Source organism: Canis lupus, chromosome 5, assembly GCF_048164855.1.
Source record: "Canis lupus baileyi chromosome 5, mCanLup2.hap1, whole genome shotgun sequence".
Taxonomy (NCBI): Eukaryota; Metazoa; Chordata; class Mammalia; order Carnivora; family Canidae; genus Canis; species Canis lupus.
The window spans coordinates 1,926,460-1,949,349 of record NC_132842.1 but is presented as its reverse complement, the minus strand read 5'-3'; the positions used below and the strand labels follow the sequence as shown (position 1 = coordinate 1,949,349).

At 36.3% G+C, this 22,890-nt stretch overlaps 1 protein-coding gene across 31 annotated transcripts in view; it reads left to right on the top strand.

Annotated features, from left to right (window-relative positions):
* Window positions 1-22,890, top strand: part of PARD3 (par-3 family cell polarity regulator) — a 649,441-nt gene that overhangs the window by 433,273 nt on the left and 193,278 nt on the right. For 15 of the 31 annotated variants that reach the window (XR_012030741.1, XM_072825188.1, XM_072825184.1 and 12 more), the window contains 3 exons: window positions 3,699-3,850; window positions 4,903-4,947; window positions 9,695-9,922. Coding sequence is in view for 30 of the 31 variants with exons in the window: in XM_072825188.1 (XP_072681289.1) it covers window positions 3,699-3,850; window positions 4,903-4,947; window positions 9,695-9,922 (425 nt within the window). In the remaining variant the exon portion in view is untranslated. The remainder of the gene's footprint in view (window positions 1-3,698; window positions 3,851-4,902; window positions 4,948-9,694; window positions 9,923-22,890) is intronic. The other 16 variants (XM_072825190.1, XM_072825189.1, XM_072825185.1 and 13 more) reach the window with 4 other exon arrangements.

The window sequence follows — 22,890 nt, the reverse complement described above, 5'->3', positions numbered from 1 at the left end:
TTATTGCCCTTCCTCTGGGTTGTTCTGTGAATACATCAGCAAAATGATATTTAAATGTTACAGCATTGTTTCTTTCATCACTTACCTGTTCTCTTTTCTACTCTTACCCAGAGTTGTGTCAGCATTCTGTATTATCTAGGAGAAGTCTGGGGGCCTATTGTTGATTTGTGTTAACGTTTAAGTTAGTGATCTTAGCAAAGTCACCCTCTCTCCAGCCATCTTCCCCTGCTCCTTCTAAAACCATACAAACATCTAGCATGTGTACCTGTGGATTCCTTAGATGTTCTCTTGGGATAGTCTCACCTGTTATTGGGATCCTTGAAAAGTCCATCTCTGTCTTCTTTTTCCTTTTTTTAAAAAAACTCTTTTATTGAAAACACAGGTTTTAGAAACAGAGCTACACTCCAGCCTGTGTGAGAATAGCATATCCATGAATAAGGTTTTTGGTTCAACATAGAGGGGGAGACTGCAATAAAGAGCAAAATCTCATTTGAAAACTGCAGATGCTGTTGCATTTACAGCTACAGTTTGTATCTCTCTCCAAGAGTGACAGCAACAACAGGGAGAGTAAGGATTAGATATTGGCAGTATTCAACTTAGGGGCTGAAGTCTTTGAATCTCTACCATGATGAGGACTGTGAAGATGCCATAGTAGTCGACCTGTTTGGGGTGTTCTAAAGCACTGTATCAGTAAAAATAAATAAGTAGCTATCAGGAATAGATTGTGGCATTAATTTACCTAAGGGCATTCATAAACTGGGGAAGAGTTCCATGATTTTGCTGTGGGGAATGTGGAGCAAGGAAAAGAATATGAATGAAGGGTTATCCAAACAAGAATGGCAGCTGTTCCGAATCACAGCAGAAAATGTAAGCTTTTCCAGCCTGACAATATCTCCCTAATCCTTGATGAAAATGTTATGAAAACAAAAGGGCAATAAGACAGGATTAATAACTGGAATTTTAATAACATTGGGGGGTCAGGATATGGTTACATTCTTTAAAGAATCCGCTGTCAGTTTTGCAATTGAACTTGTTAAGTATTCTAATGTACTGTTTATTGTGTCTGAAATTAGTTTAATGGGCTTATTGATAGGGAAGAATTAATTATGTCATAGTTTAAGAATATTTAGTTATTTTAAGACTCTTATTAACTCACAAACTCATTTGACTTTTTAAATTGTTTACAGTTCACAGCACAGTTGTGGAAGGTAAATACATCAAATGGCTAAACTTTTGTTAACGAATAGAATATACTTTTTTCAACCCATTAATTGACTTAGGGAACATTAGTAATATTTTTAAGGAGAAACAAGGTAAAACAGCAGATTCTCTGATCTTAGTGACAACATAATTCCAAGGATATGACATTAGTTTAAAAAACATGTCAATATGTGGTTTTCAGGTAACATTGGCACCAACAATTTGTATTTCTTTGAAAAGGCTCTTACCACTAATTTCTCTTAAAAAATGTATTTCATGAGAAGAATAATTGAAGAGATCAGTATCCAATATATGAAAGAATTATCCTTATTGAAAATATATAATTTACAGTTTGCTGTTGCAAAGTTGGGTCATAGTTCTTATCATATGGGTTTTTAGCTTTCATTTCTAGGATGCATTTTTCAGTTGGAGTGTATGTGGAAATTATAAGCATAATGTAGTAAGCACTGTAGTATCTGAATACTACTATATAAGCATAATACGCAAGCAGGTGGTAGGGCGAGGCAAACTGGGTACCGAGCATACAAAATATAAAGAACAAGTCCCTCTCAGGCATGGCCTATGAACTTGCATGACCGTGAGAGTGAGTGCTTCCTCAAATTCGGAGTTATTGGCACCCACCTTGTCTCATTGTTGGGGCCCTGCTCTGTACCCGCTGGGAAAGATTGGGAAGGGCTCTTTAGTTCCCCTGTGTGGTTGTTAAGGACCTGATTTCTGTTACCATAACTTTGTATTACGTTGATTATTTGAGATAGACAGTCTTTGTGGGGTCATAATAACTTACTATGTCTCGTGGTTTGTAGTTTACAAAGGGCTTTCATATCATGTCCTTGAATTCTCTCATTGTCAGATGGGTGAGGCAGCTGTTCTGTTTAATGAGCATGCTAATCCACGTGTTCCATCACATTTCAGTCACTTATCCTGAGGGCAAAGCAGTTCCGTAGATTTTTTTTTTTTTTTTTTTTTTTTACAATTTTTGGTTTAGCTCTTCTCTACGAGCCAAATATCATTTCATGCACGGTAAACTGCAGCTACAGTTTTGATGTATAGCTGAACCAGATCACTCTCCTTTATCAGATGGTAATTCTCTACAGCCATAAAGGTTAGAGAAGTTTGCTTCCATCAGAAGCATAAGGAGGGCGATCGTAAACTCAGTTGACCTGGTGGAAGTGGTTCCTCACCGTCTGGGATGTTTAGTTAGCTGTGGAGGGATTTTCTCCTCCCTGGCTGGATAGGGGAGGTGGCTGGGTGCTGATACAGGAGAGCAATGTATTTACTCAGTGAGCCCAGCACTGAGAAAAACCATTTTTATTGTATGGACTATACTCAGAACACTTAGTACTTTTTAAAGTATTCACAGATTTTTACAAATAGGAATGATTCTGTGTCATCGTTTGCCACTGCCCCTGTGAAAACTCTTCCAATGGTATCCTCTTACCAGTGATTTGCCATGTGCTTCATCATCTCTGATTGCACTACTGTGTTGGTGTCACTGAAATCAAATGTCATCTAGTCTTAGTCTCCCCCAGTACCCATCACTCTCCCGTCTCTGCATCCACTGCATTGGCTTGGTGATTCTGGGGTAGTATATTTTTTTTTTTTTTAGGAACTTGTAGAGAACAGAGAATCTTTTCGTTTTTATGTTTTTAACTTTGGTATCTAGGACAACACCTTAATCAGAATAGGTTCTAATAAAGATTTGTTGAGTTGGTTTCTTGTCAGTTGAATAAATATTGCTGAGAAACTGCATCCTCATGAAAGTACATGCCACAAAGGTGTTTTTTCTTCTTTTCTAAAACATGGGACAAAGGATATAGAAGAAGACCAGACAAATTCTTTTTTAGAACTTCTATTTGATTGTAATCTATATAGTCACTTGTTTGCTACCAATATTTGTATTCACATATATGAACGTTTTTCTCTAATATTCAATCCTCCCAATGTCTAAAAGACATCAGCCTTATTATTATTTTTTTAAAGTGTTTATTTTAGAGAGAGATTGGACCTCTGTGAGCAGGGTGGTGGGGGAGAAGGAGACAGAGGGAGAGGGACAAGCAGACTCCCCACTGAGTGCAGAGCCCAAGGTGGGGTTTGACTTCATGACCCTGAGATCATGACGTGAGCCAAAACCAAGAGTCAGATGCCTAACCGAATGAGCCACCCAGCACCCTCATCAGCTTTATTTTTGATAATCGCTTAGAAATAGTGATGTATTGGAGAACAGAATGAGGAGGAGAGAACTCACATGGAGGAATGTGAGTTTAGAATTTTCTAAATGTAAATTCAGTTTGTATTTTCTCATCACCTCGTATTCAGCCATTTTTTTTAATGGCCTGTATTTGTGTTAGTTTCAGCGCTTCTGAGGAATACACACATACATACCTTCACACACACACAGGCATGTATGATCTTTCCTAAGGTTGGACGTCCTCGATTTTTAGTAAATATTTTTATGTTTATCTTTCTCTTCACACCAGCTCTTTGAGTCCAGATGTCGATCCAGTTCTTGCTTTTCAACGAGAAGGATTTGGACGCCAGAGTATGTCAGAAAAGCGCACAAAGCAATTTTCAGATGCCAGTCAATTGGATTTCGTTAAAACGCGAAAATCAAAAAGCATGGATTTAGGTAGTGAGTACAATCTCCATGAATCTTTATCTAAATAAGGTTTAGATGCTTTCAGATTAAAATTGATAGTCCCAAACACATATCTGTTTACCTTAAGCAGTAGAGAAAATAAATGTGAAATGTGGCAATTTGGCAAAAATTAGTTTTTCTCCGAGTTTGAGATAACCATATTTCTCATAAGTGGCATGTTTACCTAATGTGCAATATGTTAATATATATGTTTCCTGATGATAAAAGAAACAAACACATGCATATCATGCTATATTCCTGCATCTTTATTTGAAAGATGAAATGTTTTCACATTTTGGCTGTTTAAAACCAATTTTTTGAAATAGTATTTGGTTGGCTGTAGGATTCTTGAACTAGAAGGAAAAGTTTGGAGAGAAACCATTATCTCAATCCATGTGTAGAATTTGGTTACTTCATGATATCTTCGTTTCATTGCTATTCTTTAAAGTTTACTTAATAGAAACTCTTATGTGTTAATAATTAAGGCATGTAATTGAAGTAATAATTTGATAGAATATTTATTGTAGAAAGTATTTGGGAGCAAATGGAAGGAGGAAAATAACATAGTTGTTCAATCAAACACCAATCAGGTAGTGTCTCTTTTTAAATCAAAATCCACCAAAAAGCAAACAAAAAAGTAAAATAATTAATTATATCTATAAATTGATCAAATGATTTTAAAAACCCTTGTTAATCAACTGTAACTTATTTATGCTGTTCTCTGGTGGCTGTTTGTACTTTAAGACTAAAAGCATTAATTTATCACATGCATAAAAGAAAAATTTGGCGATGCATTGCCTTGGCTAATTATGATACGCTAACTTATAAATAACACACGTGTCTGTGAAATGAAATGACTGGCATTTTGCATGGAGACACTGCTTTTTCCCCCTTTTTTGATTATGAATGTTTGCTTGATGTTTCATATTTTTGCATGAAATGTTATCTAAGAATGATCACCTAACTGAAAAGATCCGGGAATGGTTGAAGCATGTTGGGCTATGGGGACTAACTGCACTAACCAGTATACATTTACCTTTTAACAGTAGCTGACGAGACTAAACTCAATACAGTGGATGACCAGAAAGCAGGTAAGAATGGACAGTTAGACCGTTGCCGTAGAAACTGTGGTCCAAGGAGATGATCAAAATTCTAGAGCTGCCAATCATATTGCATGTAAACATAAATATTCCAATCTTGTGTAGATTCATTGTAGGAAATCAAATTGTATAAGAAAAGAAAAATTTTGTTAGGAATTTATTGGTGTAGTACATACTAAGCGCAAATACAATTTAGTGTTTCAAAAATGCTAAAACAACCTAGATTTTAATTGTATTTGCATAGGGATGTCTTGTTGCAATTAAATAAAAATCAAAATCCTGAGAACAAGATCTCTTCTAGGAGATTCTTAAGTGTTTGAGTCATTTACTAGATTCCTTGCTTGATGTCCAATGATCCTCAAAGTGGTGATTTTGATCTGAAGGATAATAGCATAAATTTAATATTTTTCACTGAAGGATAGCATCCAATATTGCTGTCTTTAGCTGCTCAGAAAACCTGAGTTCTTCATATATAAGAATTAGCTCATAGTTGTCTGATATTGAGTTAGACTATATAATACAGCTTCTCGACCTTGTGAACCTATTTTAAAGTTTTTTGTTTTTTAACTCATTAGGGCTTCCTTCTAAAATGCTGCCTAGATCATTCTATAGCATCAATAGATTATGTTGAACTGGGTTTTTCATTATATTAAAATTTACTTTTTATGTTATTTTATGAAAATTATCACAGGAAAGTGTTCATGTGTAATTAAAGTAATGTGCTTTGTAAATGGCGCATTTATAATGAATGATTTATTATTGTAAGTTTGGAATACTGTTTTAATTATTCTAGATCCAGTATGATGTAGTCATATCACTTAGCACTAATTAGCTTCAATTCACCTTTTTAACCTGCAGTAGTAAATAGTTTTAGCCTGCTTGAAAAATGTGTATCTATATACATATGTAAAGATTATTGTGGATATGGTTGGAGTCTTCACATTCTGTAGAGTAAAAGATAGATTGTAAAAATTACATCCAATAAATCATAGGATTAACTGTAGTGCAAGGCAATTAACTATAGTTTCAGCCCTTTTTATGTAGTTATTGCTCCGATCAAACATGAAATTCACTGAAATTCTGAAACAGGGCTAAAGAAAATTATTTGATAGTTCATATATGTAAATTAGTAATTAGCTTTGGAGTTAATAGTCTTCAGTACTTTTAAAGAAGTAAGCCCTGTCCAAGTTAATGTTTATAAAAAAGAACATGACTTTATATGCTATTGCCAGTCAGGTAAAGTCGGGAAAATATTTAATTTGACAAACTCACTTTTACTAAAAGGAAAAGAGCACTATTGCAATTAAAAAAACAATACTGTCGATATCTAGAGTTTAATTGAACACATAGAATAACTTTCATAGAAGGCAGATTTGATAATCTAATTGAATCTTGTGCTTTTATTGTTTTAAAATGTTAGATCATAGATAAAAAGAGCTTTTTCCTTTTTTTCTTTTATTTCCCCCACTATGTGACATCGATCCTACCAAAGTAAACTAGAAAACCTTGGGACACTAAATTATTAGCTAGACATCAAAGTACCTTCTGGTCTGTTGGTCTTAAATCTAAAGGAATAAAGTGTATTCTAGATCCTTTCCACGCTGCAATATTGGACAATGAACAGATTTTCAGTTATTTTTCTCTCTTCACTTCACTTGAATTGCTAAGTTGATCATGATTTTACAGTGCAGTCCAAATGTTTTTGGTAGAGCCACAGTGGCATTTCAGCAAAGATCATCTGTCTAGCCATAAGCCTTTCATAATGAAAATTGAATTCCATTTCCTTTTGCCCTTGCAAAAGACATCCTTTTTTTTTTTTTTTTTGGCAAGAGAGGTATCAGTAGGCAGGAGTAGGAAAATAGGGATAGGGAAAATAGTATGATTATGATTTTTCCCTTTATTTATGGATCTAAGGATCTGTGATGATATTTGGGAGGTAAATTTTCTTTGTGAAAGAAAAGAGTGTGTAAGAAGAGAATTGGGTTTCTAACAGTTTAATCCTTGAATATGAAAAATGAGCTAAGTATCCTAATGACTTGAAAGATTTACAAAGAGCTTTAGAATATTATTTTAAAATCAAAAGATGTTGATTTTTTGCGTGTGTAAATAAGACTAATTTTTTTGCCCATACTTTATAAAGAGAAAGGCGTTTTTAATTTTCATCCCTAGTAAATGCTGTGTATCATGTCAGAGTTCTCAGTAACCCTCATTCAGGAATCTTAACATTTTACTTAAGAAAACCTTTGTTTAAAGCTTGACAAATAATGTACTAGAATGTATCATATCCATGTTACAAATTCAAAATCTCTTTCTGTAAAGGACCAGCTAGTAAATAATGTAGGCCTTGCAGACCAAACAGTCCCTGTAACAATGACTTAATTCTGATGTAGCATGAAAGCAGCCATAGAATATATATAAACAAAGGACATTCCAGATTTGGCTAATGGTTGGCTGATCCCTCTTATAGATTCACAGATTACAAATTTTGACCTTTTTGTGTAACTTTTTACTATGAAGATTATTCAACCATACATAAATACAGAAGCAATAATTCATTGATTTCCTATATACACAATACACACCATGGCCAAAATGTCATACTGCAGTGTTACAATTCCAGAGAGAAAAGTAGATAGGTAAGCCTTAAAGTATGCTTACAAAATATCTATTGCTTTTTTATATTTTCCTCATTTTTTTTCACCAGATTTGCCTTTGTTTATGTAGACATAGACGTTTACTTTAATGAATACTCCTCCTATTTCTGGATTTCATTATTAAAATGTTTAGTGCTCTGAGTACATTAAGTCAAATCTAGCTAACTTTTCATAAAGAAAAACTTAATATACCTAAGTGATGTTTTTATGAAAATCTTTACCGGAAGCATGAAATCTTTATTGGAGAAATATAGATAGATATGACTATACACACACACACACATATATATACATACACATGTCTTTTGTGCTCCCCCAAAAGTGCCAATATTTGCCTTAAAGTGTTTATAGAACTCAAAATGCAGCTGGTAGGTTATGGAAATTGATACACATGGGTTACTCCAAAAAAGATTTTCCCAGTGCTAATTTTAGGAAATATAAAGTCACTGTTCCTGCCTACAAGTGTTCTGTTCCTGTTTTCTTTGACTCCTTGATTTCTTACTTTTTGTTTAGTTCTGGAACAAAATTCATTTTCCTTCCTGTGACATGACTTTTATGGGTATTTAGAACATGAGCTTATCAAAAATTATAGTGCTATCTAGAGGAAAAGATTGATCATCCTGGAAGGAAACTTTTTCATGTGAATTTTTGTCATAAAATAATCAAATATATATAATTCTGCACTGAGAAAGTTCAATAAATCATCTTTTTCTCCCAAGCATGATAATTGATGGGATATTATTTCATTAGAATCATCTGTCTGCCTTTCTGCCTATGTTACATTTTTGACATATTTATTCTAACTTAAAAACTGCTACCCCACTGTGAAAATTAGGTGAAAGATGTAATGTAAATGAATCTTAAAGAAGTAATTCTTGTTTTGACTCTCAGTTTACCTTTTATTCTGTTTTCTACCGTGAGCCATGCCAAGCCCACGTCATAATTATTTGCCTTCTAGGTGATAGCATATCAAGGCTACTGCTTAATTATTGATTAACATAGGGGCTGATGACCCCATGCATAGATAAATAACCTGTTCTCTTCGATCTTCCCGTTTTTTCATACCTGACTTTTTAACAGTGTAAGTGACAAGCTAGTTCAGAAACCTGGGTTTCCCAGGTGCTGGTGCAGGGCTGGTGTTTTGGTCATCGAGAGGCCGACTTCACGCACTGCTGAGTGCTGAGTCAGGCAGTGATGGTTGAGGCTGTCTTAAAGAAATCTATTTTGATTGCCTTCTAAAACTCAGGACCCCTGCCCTACATCTTCCAGAAACAGAGCCAAATTGTTCACTCCCTGAATTCTCCCCTGCCATCCTGCTGAAAATTTCTTCGTGAATTCTTAAGTTTTCTTCCTTCTGCTCATTCCTTATTCCTCAAGCAGGTATTATTTCTGAGCCTGGAGATCCACATACTCACGTTCAGCTCTGTAGTCTCTCCTCTCTTGCTACCTAATGAGAACCCTTGCATAATTTCTTTCTGTGCAATTCTTGCATTGCTCTTGCCATCATAGAACATCGATATGTCCCAGAACCAGGTTTCTGCCTAGGTGCCCTTAAGTGTATTGGTGACAAGTAGTCTTTTGTACTCTATGTATCTACCAAGCTATGTGAACCCGCCATGTAATGAGGAAAAGAATTCATGGAACTCCTTGAGATGAAAGTTGAATTTTTTCTGTAAATAACTTTAGACTGCCCATAAATGATTTTAATTAAGTTACAAAGCTTACTCTTGGTTGCTTATTTTAGCTTTCTCATTATTCCTACTTTTCAAGTGAACTTCTGGGTTATTCTGGTTCTTTAGGTTCTTTACGTACCTGGAGCAAGTGATGTAACCTAATTTATTTCTTGAGCTAAAAATGGAAAGAAAAAAATCAACTAAATCTAATATATATTTGGGAAGTGTTAAAATTAGTTACTATTACTTTCTTTTTATGACATTTCCATCTACACTTTAGAACTCAGTGAGTGAGTGATTTCCACAATCTGTAGATATCAGATGAATATATAATATTCATTATATTATTATATATGCATATATAATATTCACCACTATCTAACTAACATTTAATTTTTGTATATCTCCAAGGTTCCCCCAGCAGAGATGTAGGACCTTCCCTGGGTCTGAAGAAGTCAAGCTCATTAGAGAGTCTGCAGACGGCAGTTGCTGAGGTGACTTTGAACGGGGATATTCCTTTCCACCGCCCACGGCCACGGATAATCAGAGGAAGGGGATGCAATGAGAGCTTCAGAGCTGCCATCGACAAGTCTTATGATAAACCCACAGTAGATGATGATGATGAAGGCATGGAGACATGTAAGTTTATAATATCTGCAAGAATAGCAATTATAAATGACTCTATGGAGCAGCAGTTCTTAAAGTATGCTCCAGGGAACCCTAGGGGTTCCCATTATCCTTCAGAGGAATCAATGGAGTCTAAACTATTTTCATAATAATAAGATGTCATTTATCTTTTTACCCTTGTTCTCTTACAAGTACACGGTTGGGTTTTCTAGAAACAAGCAGTCATTTGATATTGCAATAGATTGCAGAACAGATAGAAGAATCTGTCTTTTCAGCCACATAGTAAGGGATTTGCTGAAATGTAAAACAGTGCCATTGTTTGTACTCACTGTTTTTGGAGTTATCGTTTTATAAAAATGTAATTTCTGTTAAGATAAATTTTGATTTTTATAAAATAATAGTTTTAGATCCTCTCAATTTTAATTCAGTAAATATTGATAGAGATAATCCACATAAAAATTATTTTGAATCCTTAATAATTTTTAGGAATTTAAGGTTATCCTGAGACTAAAATTAAAACCACTGGTATAATGTGATAACTCCAGTAAATATATACAATGATCTGTGATTTTGAAAATGTATTTTTGTTTTATTTTTATCAATTACCCTTGCTTTCCTTGATCTGAACTAGCATATTTGTGTATGTATATATTTCAAAATCACAAAATATTTTAAGCCAAGATTATTGAAAGTCAAAGGTTAATATTGAGCAATAGGTTTTCCATAGAATATTGAGAAAAAAAGTAACATTTAAAAATATGTGCAATGTTATGGGGAAGCTATCTTTATAGTTAAACATTCATAAAAATAACCATTCCATTTGCTTTAAAAATCAGGAAACAACTTCAGTAGTATATTTACTTATAAGAGAAAAGCCTCAAGAGTCCTAACAGTAAAACCTGTTGGTTAGCTTATATTGTTCATAATGCCACTTTATATTTTAGTTTTTAACTTCAAATGTGACTCTATGCATCTAACCTTTTTTAGAAAAGTTAAAGACACTGCTGCTCAAAGTTCAAGCAAAGACCAGAGATAATTTAAGTGGATTCTAATTTACTTGCAATTTAACTTTCAGGTAAACTGCTTCTATCACAAATACCTAAAGAAGGTTGTGGTGAGGAAGAAAAGTTTAGATAAAAATCACATTCTGAGGAGACTTAAAGTGAAATTATGTCATTTTGCCTGTTACATGTAATAATGTGTTCCAGGAAGATGAATCCCACTACCATAACAGCATGCAAAGCAAAACTTGGAGAACTGCTGTACCCCACCCCACCTTCCCGGCCCTTTACCTAATTCTCTGGCTCAAGCTGAATGGAGCTTTTTACCTCTATCCAGCCAGTGATTTCAAATGTATACAACCTATTCCTGCCAGATGAAGAACATATTTTATATTTTTGCTGCCAAGTCTGGGCTCCAAGATCCTGAGTCATACGTAATTTCCACCCTCTTGAGTTTACCTCACTGTATCAGTGGTTCCTTTCCAGCTGACCACTGTGGCTTGTGTAGCCCTACTGTGGAAGCATCTTGCTTCTGTCTGTCCTGGGTATATATTTAATAAGAATATAGTACTTTGGCCCCCCAGTAGTAGTTCTTTTTTAAAGCTTCTACAATTTATGATGCTTTCGAATTTTTTTTTTTTGTTCTGGTTAAAATGTTATTTAAATTCACTCATAAAATGTAATTTTCTCACATATAACATTCATTTCAAAGGCATCAGGGGATGGAATACATATCAATACAAGGCATGTTTTTAATTCCTATAGGGACAGCCTTCAGAGTTTCTCACCAGGGTGGTTAGACAACTAAGTTTGTCCCTATATGAACATAGTTTCCCTTTATAATTTGAAATAACTGGCTTAAGTACTTGATATTAAACCTTTTTTTTTTTAAAGATTTTATTTATTTATTCATGAGAGACACAGAGAGAGAGGCAGACACATAGGCAGAGGAGGGAGAAGCAGGCTTCCTGCAGGGAGCCCTATGTGGGACTCATCCCAGGACCCCAGGATCATGACCTGAGCCGAAGGCAGATGCTCAACTGAGCCACATAGGGGTCCCTATTAAACCTTTTTCATTCAGCTACCATTGAGATAAAAATAAGCAGGTAGATAAAATAAGCAGTTTTAAACCATAGGTTAAGTTCTAGACGAGAAATGGGAAAGACCTTTGTGATGTGTGCATCTACAACCACCAAGTGCTGTGTTTTCCCAGAGTCCTGATTTTATAATTTTTCTCCCTAGACCAGTCTGTTGAACTCAGGATACAAAAAAAGAAAGAGAGAGAAGGAAGGAGGGAAGGAAGAGAGGGAGGAAAGAGAAAGAAAGGAAAGAAAGCAAAGCAGCTATTACACATTTCATTTTTTTTTTTTTTCTATTACACATTTCAACTTTTGCAGCCTGCGTTGTTGAGATTGCATCAGTGGAGTGGAGTGGCCACTGAACTGACATTCAGGCAACTTGCATCCTAGTCCACATAATTCTGATAATTTTGGGCTTATGGTCAAACTACCTAAAACCCATGAGCTTTAAGTTCCTCATTGTGAAACAAGATTTGGACAACCAGGTCATTGATTTTCAAAAATGCATGTCATGACCTCTGGCTGGGAGGGGAGCTCAGCTTTGCGCGGGGAGCCCAGGAGTTGGGGGAGGCTGAGTAGCTGGGACTCTGCAAAGCCATCAGCCTCACCCTTCACCCTGCTGTCACCCCTCTGTTGTCTTAGCACTTGTGGGTTTTTAAAGTAACTTCTAATACATTGCGGTTCTCTGTAGAGTTTAATTGTAATAAGGCATAGTTTGCTGCAGTTTTTTAGAAAATTCTTAAAAAGCTCTGGTTTAGATGATTTGCATGGTTTCTGAGTTCCTTTCTGGTTTTAACATTGCAAGATTCTGGATACCCATTCACTTACTGGCCTAAATCCTGTCTGCTAATCTCTCAGCTTCTGTAGGGCCCACAAGGGAAGACAGCACCATGTCTGATCTAGTCCTACAGAACCTGCCTCTCTCTCTGTCTCATGAATAAACAAATAAAATATTTTTAAAATAAGTAAATAAAATTACAAATCAGAGTCCCTCAGGCTTGTGCTACTGCTGGTGTTCCTTAGGCCATCACCGTGGCACGTGGCTGGGGGCAGAGAGGGCATCTGTGGCCCCAGCTGTGAGAAAGGCCGGCTCCCTCAGCTCCTCCCTTGGTTTCCTGGACCCTATGCTTTTCCGAGCCCGGCTCCAGGATTCTCGTGGCCTGGTCCACGCACTTTCTGCGCTTGGGGCCTCCCGGCATCCGCCTTGTCCTGTGTGGCTGAGCTCCGCATCGCGGTCGAGGCGGCCCCCCAGTGCGGGGCAGACGGGGCTGGGGCCTGCGGCAGGGCCGCTCGCTGCTCCACAGGCCCCGAGAGAGGAGCCCTGGCCTGCGGACTGCCCCGTGGGTGCTGCGCGGCGCCCTGGGCGGGTCGGGCAGTGGTCCGAGGGCCGGAGCCCCGGCCGCCGGGGCTTGATTGCTCTTGTCAGTGTGGTTGCGTCTCCCTGGCGGCTGGATTTCAGGCTCGGACAGGCTTTCCTCTCCTCAGCGGTGTGGGCATCAGGGCCGGGCGCCGCAGAGGGGGCCAGGGACTGGGGCGGGCTCCGTGTGGACTCTGGTATCTGTCATCTTCTGTAACACTTTCTTCCTGCAGAGATGGCAGGAGCCAGCGTTTTTGTCTCTCATTTAATCCATCTGGCCTCTCCATGTTGTGTGTCTGTCTGGATCAAGATGGAGCTTTGTATTCTGGGACCCATTATCTCCGGGGCCCTACCTGTGCTTGACAGGTCAGGGCATCTACAATCTGCTCCCTCTTCTATGCAAATTACCTACCCTGCCTGGCTCTCAGCAAGTGGCTTCTACATCTCCCATAATAAATCAGTTTCTGTTACTACTGAGAAAATACATGCAATAACATTGCTTTGTTTTCTTCTTGAAAAATATATGGTCCCATTTTTTTTTTTTTTTCTGTTAAAATTTGCCAATTTTAAGTGTTACTGTCAGTGCAGAAACAGCTTTTTGTTTGGGTCGGGAGGTGAAACACCATATGAAACCAAATACTGTCTTATTAATTGTACCTACTGATTTTTAAGATAGATCTAATTTATAATTTTAAATGTGAAAACAGGGAGGCAGATTGCTTTTGAGTAGCTTGCCCACTTTCTTATAGTCTCTCTCATCAGGAGATAAGAAAAGACATTGCTCCAGAACATACATAACTTAGGGTAACCATGTGAGATTTGAAGAAAGTAAATTTATGTTAGTAAATCAGCTACTATGAGAGAGTTTGGGGTAATTTTTTTGTTTATTAGTTATAAAACAGCTTATTGCAGTTGATATCTCAGATTTTCTGTAGTCAGCATTCTACACCCTCATAGCCACTCTTCAGTACTACCTATCTGAGCAAAATATGCAAACTAGGTCTAATTTTATCTTAAGCAAAGTCCATTAGATTATAGAAAATCTGCTGTGACAGAATTCAGGATGCGGGTTTCAAAGTCAAAGTACTTTATACAAGAGTACCTATTTGATTAATATAGATAATCAGATGTCAATCTATAAAAAATTTTGTTCTTAAAATGCTAGGAATAGCCTGCCCTCTTTTTTTTCTTTTTTTTTTTTTTTTAAGATTTTATTTATTTATTTATTTATTAGAGAGGGAGAGACAGAGCATGACTGTGGGGGCGATGCTGGGGCAGAGGGAGAAGCAGACTCTCTACTGAGCAGGGAGCTCGATGTGGGGCTGGATTCCAGGGATCACAACCTGAGCTGAAGGCAGCTGCTTAATCAATCCATTAATCCATCCAGGTGCCCTGCCTGTCCTCTCCTTTTAAGCCATTTTGTATACTTAAATATCACCTTCAGTTTAAGAAAAAAAAAAAAAAAACTTTGATTAATTTTAGGAAGTTTCTCAATGCAATATGGGAGTAAGCATGTGAAGTCGCCAAAGCTATTCCTCCTATTTCTTTTTGTAGGTGAATATTAACTTAAGCTAAAAGTACAACAAAAAGTCCTATCTGAAGTATTTGAATTATAGAATCCTCATTTTAACCACTTTTTGATAAGGAAAAAGTATTTACATAGTTGACCAAGGGCATACTTGTGAAACTGAATCATACTGAATGCATACTTTCCGATTCATAGTCCTGTGACTTTTTCTAGAATACTAAACTTCCGAATGGGAAAGCCCCTACACTAAAGCTACTTTGAAGTATTTAAGCGTATATTCATGAGTTGTGGCACCTAAAATCTGATTTTTAGGCTGTAAGTTCCTGAGGGCCATGGGGTAGTTCAACCCAGTGGATAAACTGATACTTAAGAAGTAACATGGTTAAGGGCTATCATAGTGCACAGGTTACCATGGCACCAAAGTTTGGGGTACCCACTTAGCTTATGTGGATTAGAGTAGAAAGGGAGGTAGGGGGAGAAGGCTTCCCAGAAGAGGTGTTAGTGGAGTTGAGTGCCATTGCTTGAGTGGTCTTTACCTCCGTGTGTAGGGACAGAACATACGGAGTGGGGACCTTCTCTGGATTGCCATAGTTTGATTAAGGTTGATGTGTATAGTGCAGGTGACAGCATAATGAGGAATAAGATTTAAGTGAAATCAGGAGACAAATCACAGACAACTTTGTTGAAATTATTTTTATTTTATATGAAGGACCTTAAAGTATCTTTGAAGAATTTCAAGTATGATTGCTGGGGTTGTAGGATCGGGGATTGCTATTGGGGATGGGGTGGTAAGTGAGCGGTACTGGTGCCCAAGAAAATCAGTTATATACTAGTAATGCAATAATCCAGGTGAGTAATGATGCTTGGCAATGCCAGAGAAAAGGAAGAACTGCATTTACACGCTTAGCATCTCATAAAGATAGATGATGATGATGTGATTTTTCTCATTAGCGCTTCCAGGCTCTGAAACTTAGAATCATCATCGTACTGTGCAATCACTCCATTACCAAGCTTTCTTAATTTTTCCTCATGAAATCTACTAATGTCATACCTTCTGTTCAAATCAGAACAGTCCTAGTCCAAATCCTCATTATTTAATACCTGAAGTTATTGTTAGGATCTCCTAACTGGTCCTGCATCTCTAGATTTGCTGAGTAAGCTCTGTAATCACATTCTTAATTCTCATTGTCCTTCAAACCCCCTGGCTTGTTCTTGTCCAGACGGTGTAATCTCCATAAGGTGTATCTTCTTACTACCCCCTAACTTTGCCTCTACCCTCTTATGTGTACATTAGATTGTCTTCCTTCTTCAAGAAACTTATTCCCAAGCAATCTGGTCATCCCTTGACTTTCTGAAGTGCTATAGAATGTGTCTGAGACTTCTATTATAAAACATTTTTTAACATGAAGAAGTTTTTGTGGATTCCTTGTATGGACTGGCTTGATAGTTACAACACTGGCTTTTGGGAGGTAGACACTTTGATTTCTCAATAAGTAACAAAATAGAGCCTGGCTAGCCATCCACTTCTTTATCACATTTGCACATTGTTGAGTTGTTATTTATTTTTGTTTTTGTATTTTTTTTACTTAAAAGAGTAAGAGCAGTAACCTGGAATTTCTTTGACACTATAAATAATATTCTGTGTATTGTTGAAACCTAGTTTCGACACCAAGCTCAAAAATAAATTTTTAGTGGAAGTTCCAACAGTAGAGTTATCGGTGCTACCGTTTGGTTGTGTAACCAATCCATTCGGTCTGTTGAAAGGAATGCCTTCAGCTTCACTATACATTGTCCCTATGGACAGGAAGCAGTATCTATTGTGCACCATCATTTGAATGTAAAAATCAATTAGATGCTGAAAGTAAATGTGCAGGGTTTCAGAAAATTGAGGGTATGACCCTCATTGTTCTGTAGCATTCTCTTGGGAAGGGAAGAATAATGGAATTGATATTTTACCAGTATCTTGAGCATTTTACCTGTTTTGTTGGAGGGAGTTTGGAAGATAAAAGTAGAAGCCCAAAATGGTTTTTGGTAGTTAAGTCTTCAGTTCTTTGGAAGAGTGATCTTAATTGTTTTCACCCTTCTAGCTACTCTTCATTCGAACATAAACAGTTATTGTTGTTTTTTATAATGAATTAAATATTTTTACATTAGAGTGTTTTTGGAATCATCTATTTGACCTGTCCTCCAGTTGCTGAAACCACTCCTGTGATAGCACTGGTAAATGTCACATGTTCCTTCGTATCTTTCTCTCCTTTCATAGTCAGATTCTTGGTTCTTTATCACATCAGTTATTATTCCCACCCCACATTTTAGAGTAAAAGCTTTTTAATTCTTCATGTTTCAGGTTTCATGGCAGCTGTTTTTTTTTTTTTCAGCATTTTGTAAAAGTTTTCCATTGCCAAGAGCTCATCATTTCAATGTTAAAAGTCAGAGTCCAGAAAAGCAGATCCTGTTATTCGACACCATCTGTATCGCTAGCTGTTCATTTTCCACATCTCTCTTCTTTTCCAAAGTCAAAATATTCAACTAAAATAAGAAACAAAAATAATTTTTATATCCCCAAAGTTCTTGAATCCTGCGTAGGATTTTGCAGTGCTTGGGAGTCCAGGCTTCATGTATTTTTATTACCTTTTTTTTTTTTTTTAACCTAAGATTAATCAGTAGAAATTGGTAGGGATCAGTGGATTTTTAAGTCTAGTGAAATTTTCCAATTACTAATGTCTTGCTTGAACATACTCATTTTTAGTTTTAAGAAGATAAATTCCTGAGACTTAGTCATCCTGTGTATAATTATTCCATTTAATTCTTTGTCTTCTAAAATAAATTATAAGTTACTCAATATGTGGTTCAATCATTAGGTATTTCTAATACCTAAGGTGTTCCTTTATAAACAAGGAACAATAAAAGATAGTTTTCCATATGATTGATTCTGTTCAATCATTCTTATTCAGTCAACAAATATTTAACGATGCTTCTTTGAGCTATGCCCTCAGAGGAAAGGACTTATTTACTGGTGATTAAGAAGTAATATTATCATTTCTGTTTTGTTTAGTTTCTCTGTTTATACCTATTGAACAATTCATTTAACTCTAGTAGCAAGTCTGAACAAATCATTTAATTCTAGCAAAGTTGTCACAGCTATCAGAATTATATTAACTTTTAACTCTCATACTTGTGATAGACTTTAGATATTCCACAGCTGCTCTAAAGTTTGATTTATGCAATGTACCTATTAGGATGCTTTCAGCTGCATTTAATAGAAAATCCAACTGAGACCAGCTGAAACCATGAGGAAATGCACTGTCTTACATAGCTGAGGTCTGGAGTTGGGCGTCTTCAGGGGACCATTGATTTCATAGCCCAGTGGTGTTACCAAGATCCATTGTCTTCTTGCCCTTTTGGCTGCACTAGCTACAGTTCAGCTTATCCAGAAGGTAATTGCAGAGCTTAGATGCCTTTTACTTTCTTCCAGAAGGGAGTGAGCTATCTCCCCAAGGATGGAAATATGCCTATCCAGGCAGAGGGGGCCATGCTCAGACTACTAACACTGGACTATTAAATCAAGTGGCAGGCATCCATAAGTTGGTCTAATACTGAATTAACCTATTAGAGCTAGATTGCTTCCTGAACATGATCAGCGATCCATTAGAAAGAAAGGGAGAAAAGGATTGTGGATAAGCAACCAACGGAGACCATTACAGTATCAACAGTAGCAATGCGGGGAGAAAAGACAGAAAGACTCTCAGGAACATGTGGTTTAGAGTCATTTTTTTATAAGATTTTATTTATTTATTTGAGAGAGAGAGAAAGAGGGAGACGGATTGAGAAAGAAGGAGCAAGGGAAGGGGCAGAGGGAGAGGGAGAAGCAGACTTCCCATTGAGCTGGGAGCCTGACATGGGGTTTGATCCTGGGACTTAGGGATCATGAGCTGACCTATGCAGATGCATAACCAACTGAGCCATCCAGACACCCCTCAAATGAATTTTTGTTAGGAAAATGTTTGTGAGGACTAGATAGAAGTATTTATTTATAGCGGAAGCTGCAGAACTTTTGAATTTCTTTTGAAACCTAACGTCATTTCCTCCATAATCATTAACATATAAGTGCCCAATCTTTTCCAAACTTCTTGGTGACCCAGTCCTACCATGATACCTTGCATAATTAAGTAGCTTAATTTGTAACATGGACTAGAATTTTAATTGAGCTGCATTTGCATCTGTTAAAAACATGGTAATTAGGTATGTTTTAATTGCCGAATGATGGTACTGCATTAAAGAGAAATGAGCAGCTTCACATTAAACCTTCTTCAGAAAGAAACTTTTAAAAGTATCTGCCTTCACAGGTAATCATGTGGGAAAGTTTAGTGCATAGAGCAGGTTAAAGTAGGCAGGAGTGTTAGTCAAAAATAGAAATTTCTATTTGTTTGGAAGGAGATAATCATGTTTCTTTGTGTAGGCTATCTGCAAAAGGAAATCAAATCATCTGTAAGGACCAAAATTAAAGAGAAGAAATATATAACATAGCATTTAAAATAGATCATCTAAATGTAAGTTTGTAATTAGTTCTTGTATTATAATTTACAGCAGGAACACAATTGATCAAGCTATTTACTGCCAGTACTTTTCTTACTTGAAAAATTGTTTATATGATTTTTTTTTATTTTCTTTAAAGGAATAACAGTATTTTATGTATCTTATTATAAGGGTGGTATTACATGCACAAAGATTGTAGAACTTTAAAAAAATAATCTGACCAGTATTATCAGTGACCTCGAATATACATGTTTAAAACAATTATACATGTGTAGCCAATTTATTTAAGCTTTTGGTAACCACCATAATTCTGCATGGGGACAAGGTAAAATGAAAGGTTCTTATTTTTTTATTTCAAATAATGTTAGATTCGAAGTATATATACTATGATACTCTAAAAGAACATCTTATGTTTGTACATTGGAAGCCACATATTGCTAAATATTTTTAATTAGTTGGCATTCAGAGGGATTAGTTAAATCAGTACACTCCCAGAAGAGTTTCTGTGATAATGTATTATCTAAATTAGAATGTTCAGATTAAGCATAAAGAAGTCTCAAATGTGCAAGTATCATTTTAAAACAGTCCACTTGCTTGGAGCAGGAAACTGAGCTAGGATTTTTGATTTTATAAAATGAGGTTACAAAACTCAGAGTTAATAAATAATTTAATACCAATTTTCTCTGTTTCACTCAATTTAGAAAATAAGTTGTATTACATACACCAGAAAATTATTGGGAATATGAAAAGAATTGGCAACAAATATGAATTCAGCATATAGTCAGTTGTGAAGACACTGCCTTTATTCTGTTACCAAGCCAAGAGCAGACATATGCCCCTTGTACTTCTGCCAAAACTATTAGGCAGAAAACTAGCAGAACTGCTACTGATACTTCCATTCATGATTTATGATAATGGTTGCTGTGGAAGACTAAGTCATTTACATTTATTGAGCTCATTTTTTTGTTTATAGTTTCAATATTGTAGAGGGTTATAAAATCCATTAGACAACACTGTATAGCACTAACAGTAATCGCATAAAAAGATACCAGAACCTGCTTAGAGCTAAACCAAGTACAATGAGCCTTCCTGGTGTTGTTGTTGTTGAGGTGTGGCTAGTTTTGGCAGGCTTGATTAGAGGGAAGTAGGTATTGTTCTGAAACTAGAGGAACGGCAATACCTAGAAATTGGAGAAAAGTTTGGTTGGGATAAAGTTATGAGTCAGGTTTGCTGGTAGTCTTTCATCTGCTATCTGCGTGCGTCTGCCTAGCAGTCCTCATTTTAGAAGTTTAGAGACTAGAAGGCAGACATGTAATCATATCATTTGAGAAGTGCAATGATAAAAGTTTGTTACAGAGAGTTTTGGAAGTGTAGGTAAAAGAGGTTTCGCTTGTTGGGAATTTTAGAAAATTCATTAGCATCCATTTATCTATCTTGAGTGTATCAACAGACCTAGGTTTTATAGTTCCCAAGAATTTCTGAGAATTGTTTTATAATGATTTGGATGATTATCTCACAGTTGAGACCATACCGGTTTCCCAAAGCGTTGAAATAGCATTTGGCAATCAGGTAGGGCACAACCATGTTTAAGGGTGTCAGACTAGGTGCTTCAACCCTGCTAAAGCTATATTTATATTTTCTTAGGAGATTCATATATGAAAAGGCTACCTATAATAGCACATCTTTGGGTAGTTGACCAGAATATTCTTTCACTGCTCTGTGTAGACTACAAAAAATTATAGCCTTAAAACTAAGCATTTATTTGTAAGGCTAGGGATTTTCACTAGCAATGCCCATCTGAAAGTTTTAACAGGCTTTCTCTATCAAGTCTGCACCATTCCTATTTGTATTAACCAAGAGGAAAAAAAAAAAAAAACAAATTTTTAAAAGTCTACCGCATCCTTTGGAGCAGGAAAGTGGTTCACAATTAGATAACCAGTGCAGAGGGAGACCTTTCAAAAGTCATTTCTGTGGTTCCTGGCCAGTCCTACAGTTTTGTATACATTTGATCTAGCTTCTTGAGTGATTTTATCAACATGAGCCACAAGTCATGGCATTGAATGAATATGTAGGATTGACAATAGGTTTCTGAAATACGATGCCGACACCGGGAATTATCTTCTAGGCAGACTGTGTAGTGACTGGGTGATAGATTACCTCGATGTGTGTTGTATGGAGCATGGAATTGAACAATCACAAACAGCAGAGTTGATGAAAGAAATGCATGAAGGTCTTGCTGAAGTATAACTGTATGGAACATAATACTAGAAAGATCCCTGGACTGGCAGTATGCTAGCCCCACACCTTTCTCAGCAAGAAATGGAAAATGTTGGACTAAATGACCTCTGAAGTATGTTCTGGATTTAGATGTGGTGATGGTTTTATTCTTTAGCTATTCTAAGGCATGACCTGCTGGCATGAGAAATATATTGACTCATGTTTTTAACCAAATGTGTCAACAAAGGAAATTGTACACTTTTTTTTTTTTGTATTTTGCTAATTAGCTGGCATTGTTTTAAAAACTATTAATTTGAAGTGGTCATACCATATTGATAATATTTTTTCTCAGATTCTGGAGGGCTTAACAGCAGAACACTAAGATACCAAGTTTGTTTTAACTGGTCTTATTATGCTTTGGTATTGTGTATTACTAACTCAAGTGTCCCTTGGTGGTGGAGAGGCAAGACTGAATTTCACTTGAAGATATATTAACTTGACTTAGAGGTCAGTTCTTTGTGAAATATTGGGAAAAGGCTTAACTGTTCTATTTGGTTCTGTGTTAAAAGAAGCTCAAAAACATTAATTCACACTTTATTTGTTGATGCAGGAGAATAAGATGACCTCAGAAGTTAAGGGGTAATCCGAAGCCCTAATAATTCTTAATATATTTGGAAGAAAATCCTAGGCAACCGATCTTAGAAAATATTTATCAGAGTGGCTGTTAATATATACATTTATTGTTTTTTTTACCTAATAAATTCTTAAAATTCTTTTGGTAGGGAAACCTACCCTAGTTACTTGTCATTCTTTCAAATCAAAAACTTTGGGGTATTGAAGTGCCTTTGGACCATATGCTTACAGAGCATTGGTTCAAAGAATAGAATATTCTTATTACTAAGCAGATGTTTTATCTGCAGACTTCAAGAGAGTGTGAAGTTATTGATCTACACATTTTCATGCAGAGTTATTTAGGATTAGAAGATAGAGTAGCTTTTGCTTATGATGTTGGCCTTATATAATGACAATATAAGAAGAAGTTACAGAGACTGTAACGATCCAGTCTTTTGTGTGCAGAAATCACAAATGCACATATTTGGGAGCCTGAAGAGAGAAGTCCCTGTGCTGGTATTGGTGTGCTTACTAGTGAATGGTGTAGTTTCACAAATTAATGAGGGGCTAGAGTAAGATCTACATTATTCTTATCCATGAGGAAAGGGAGCACTTGAGGAGGGGCTGCTTGTTTTCTTTGCATTTTGCAA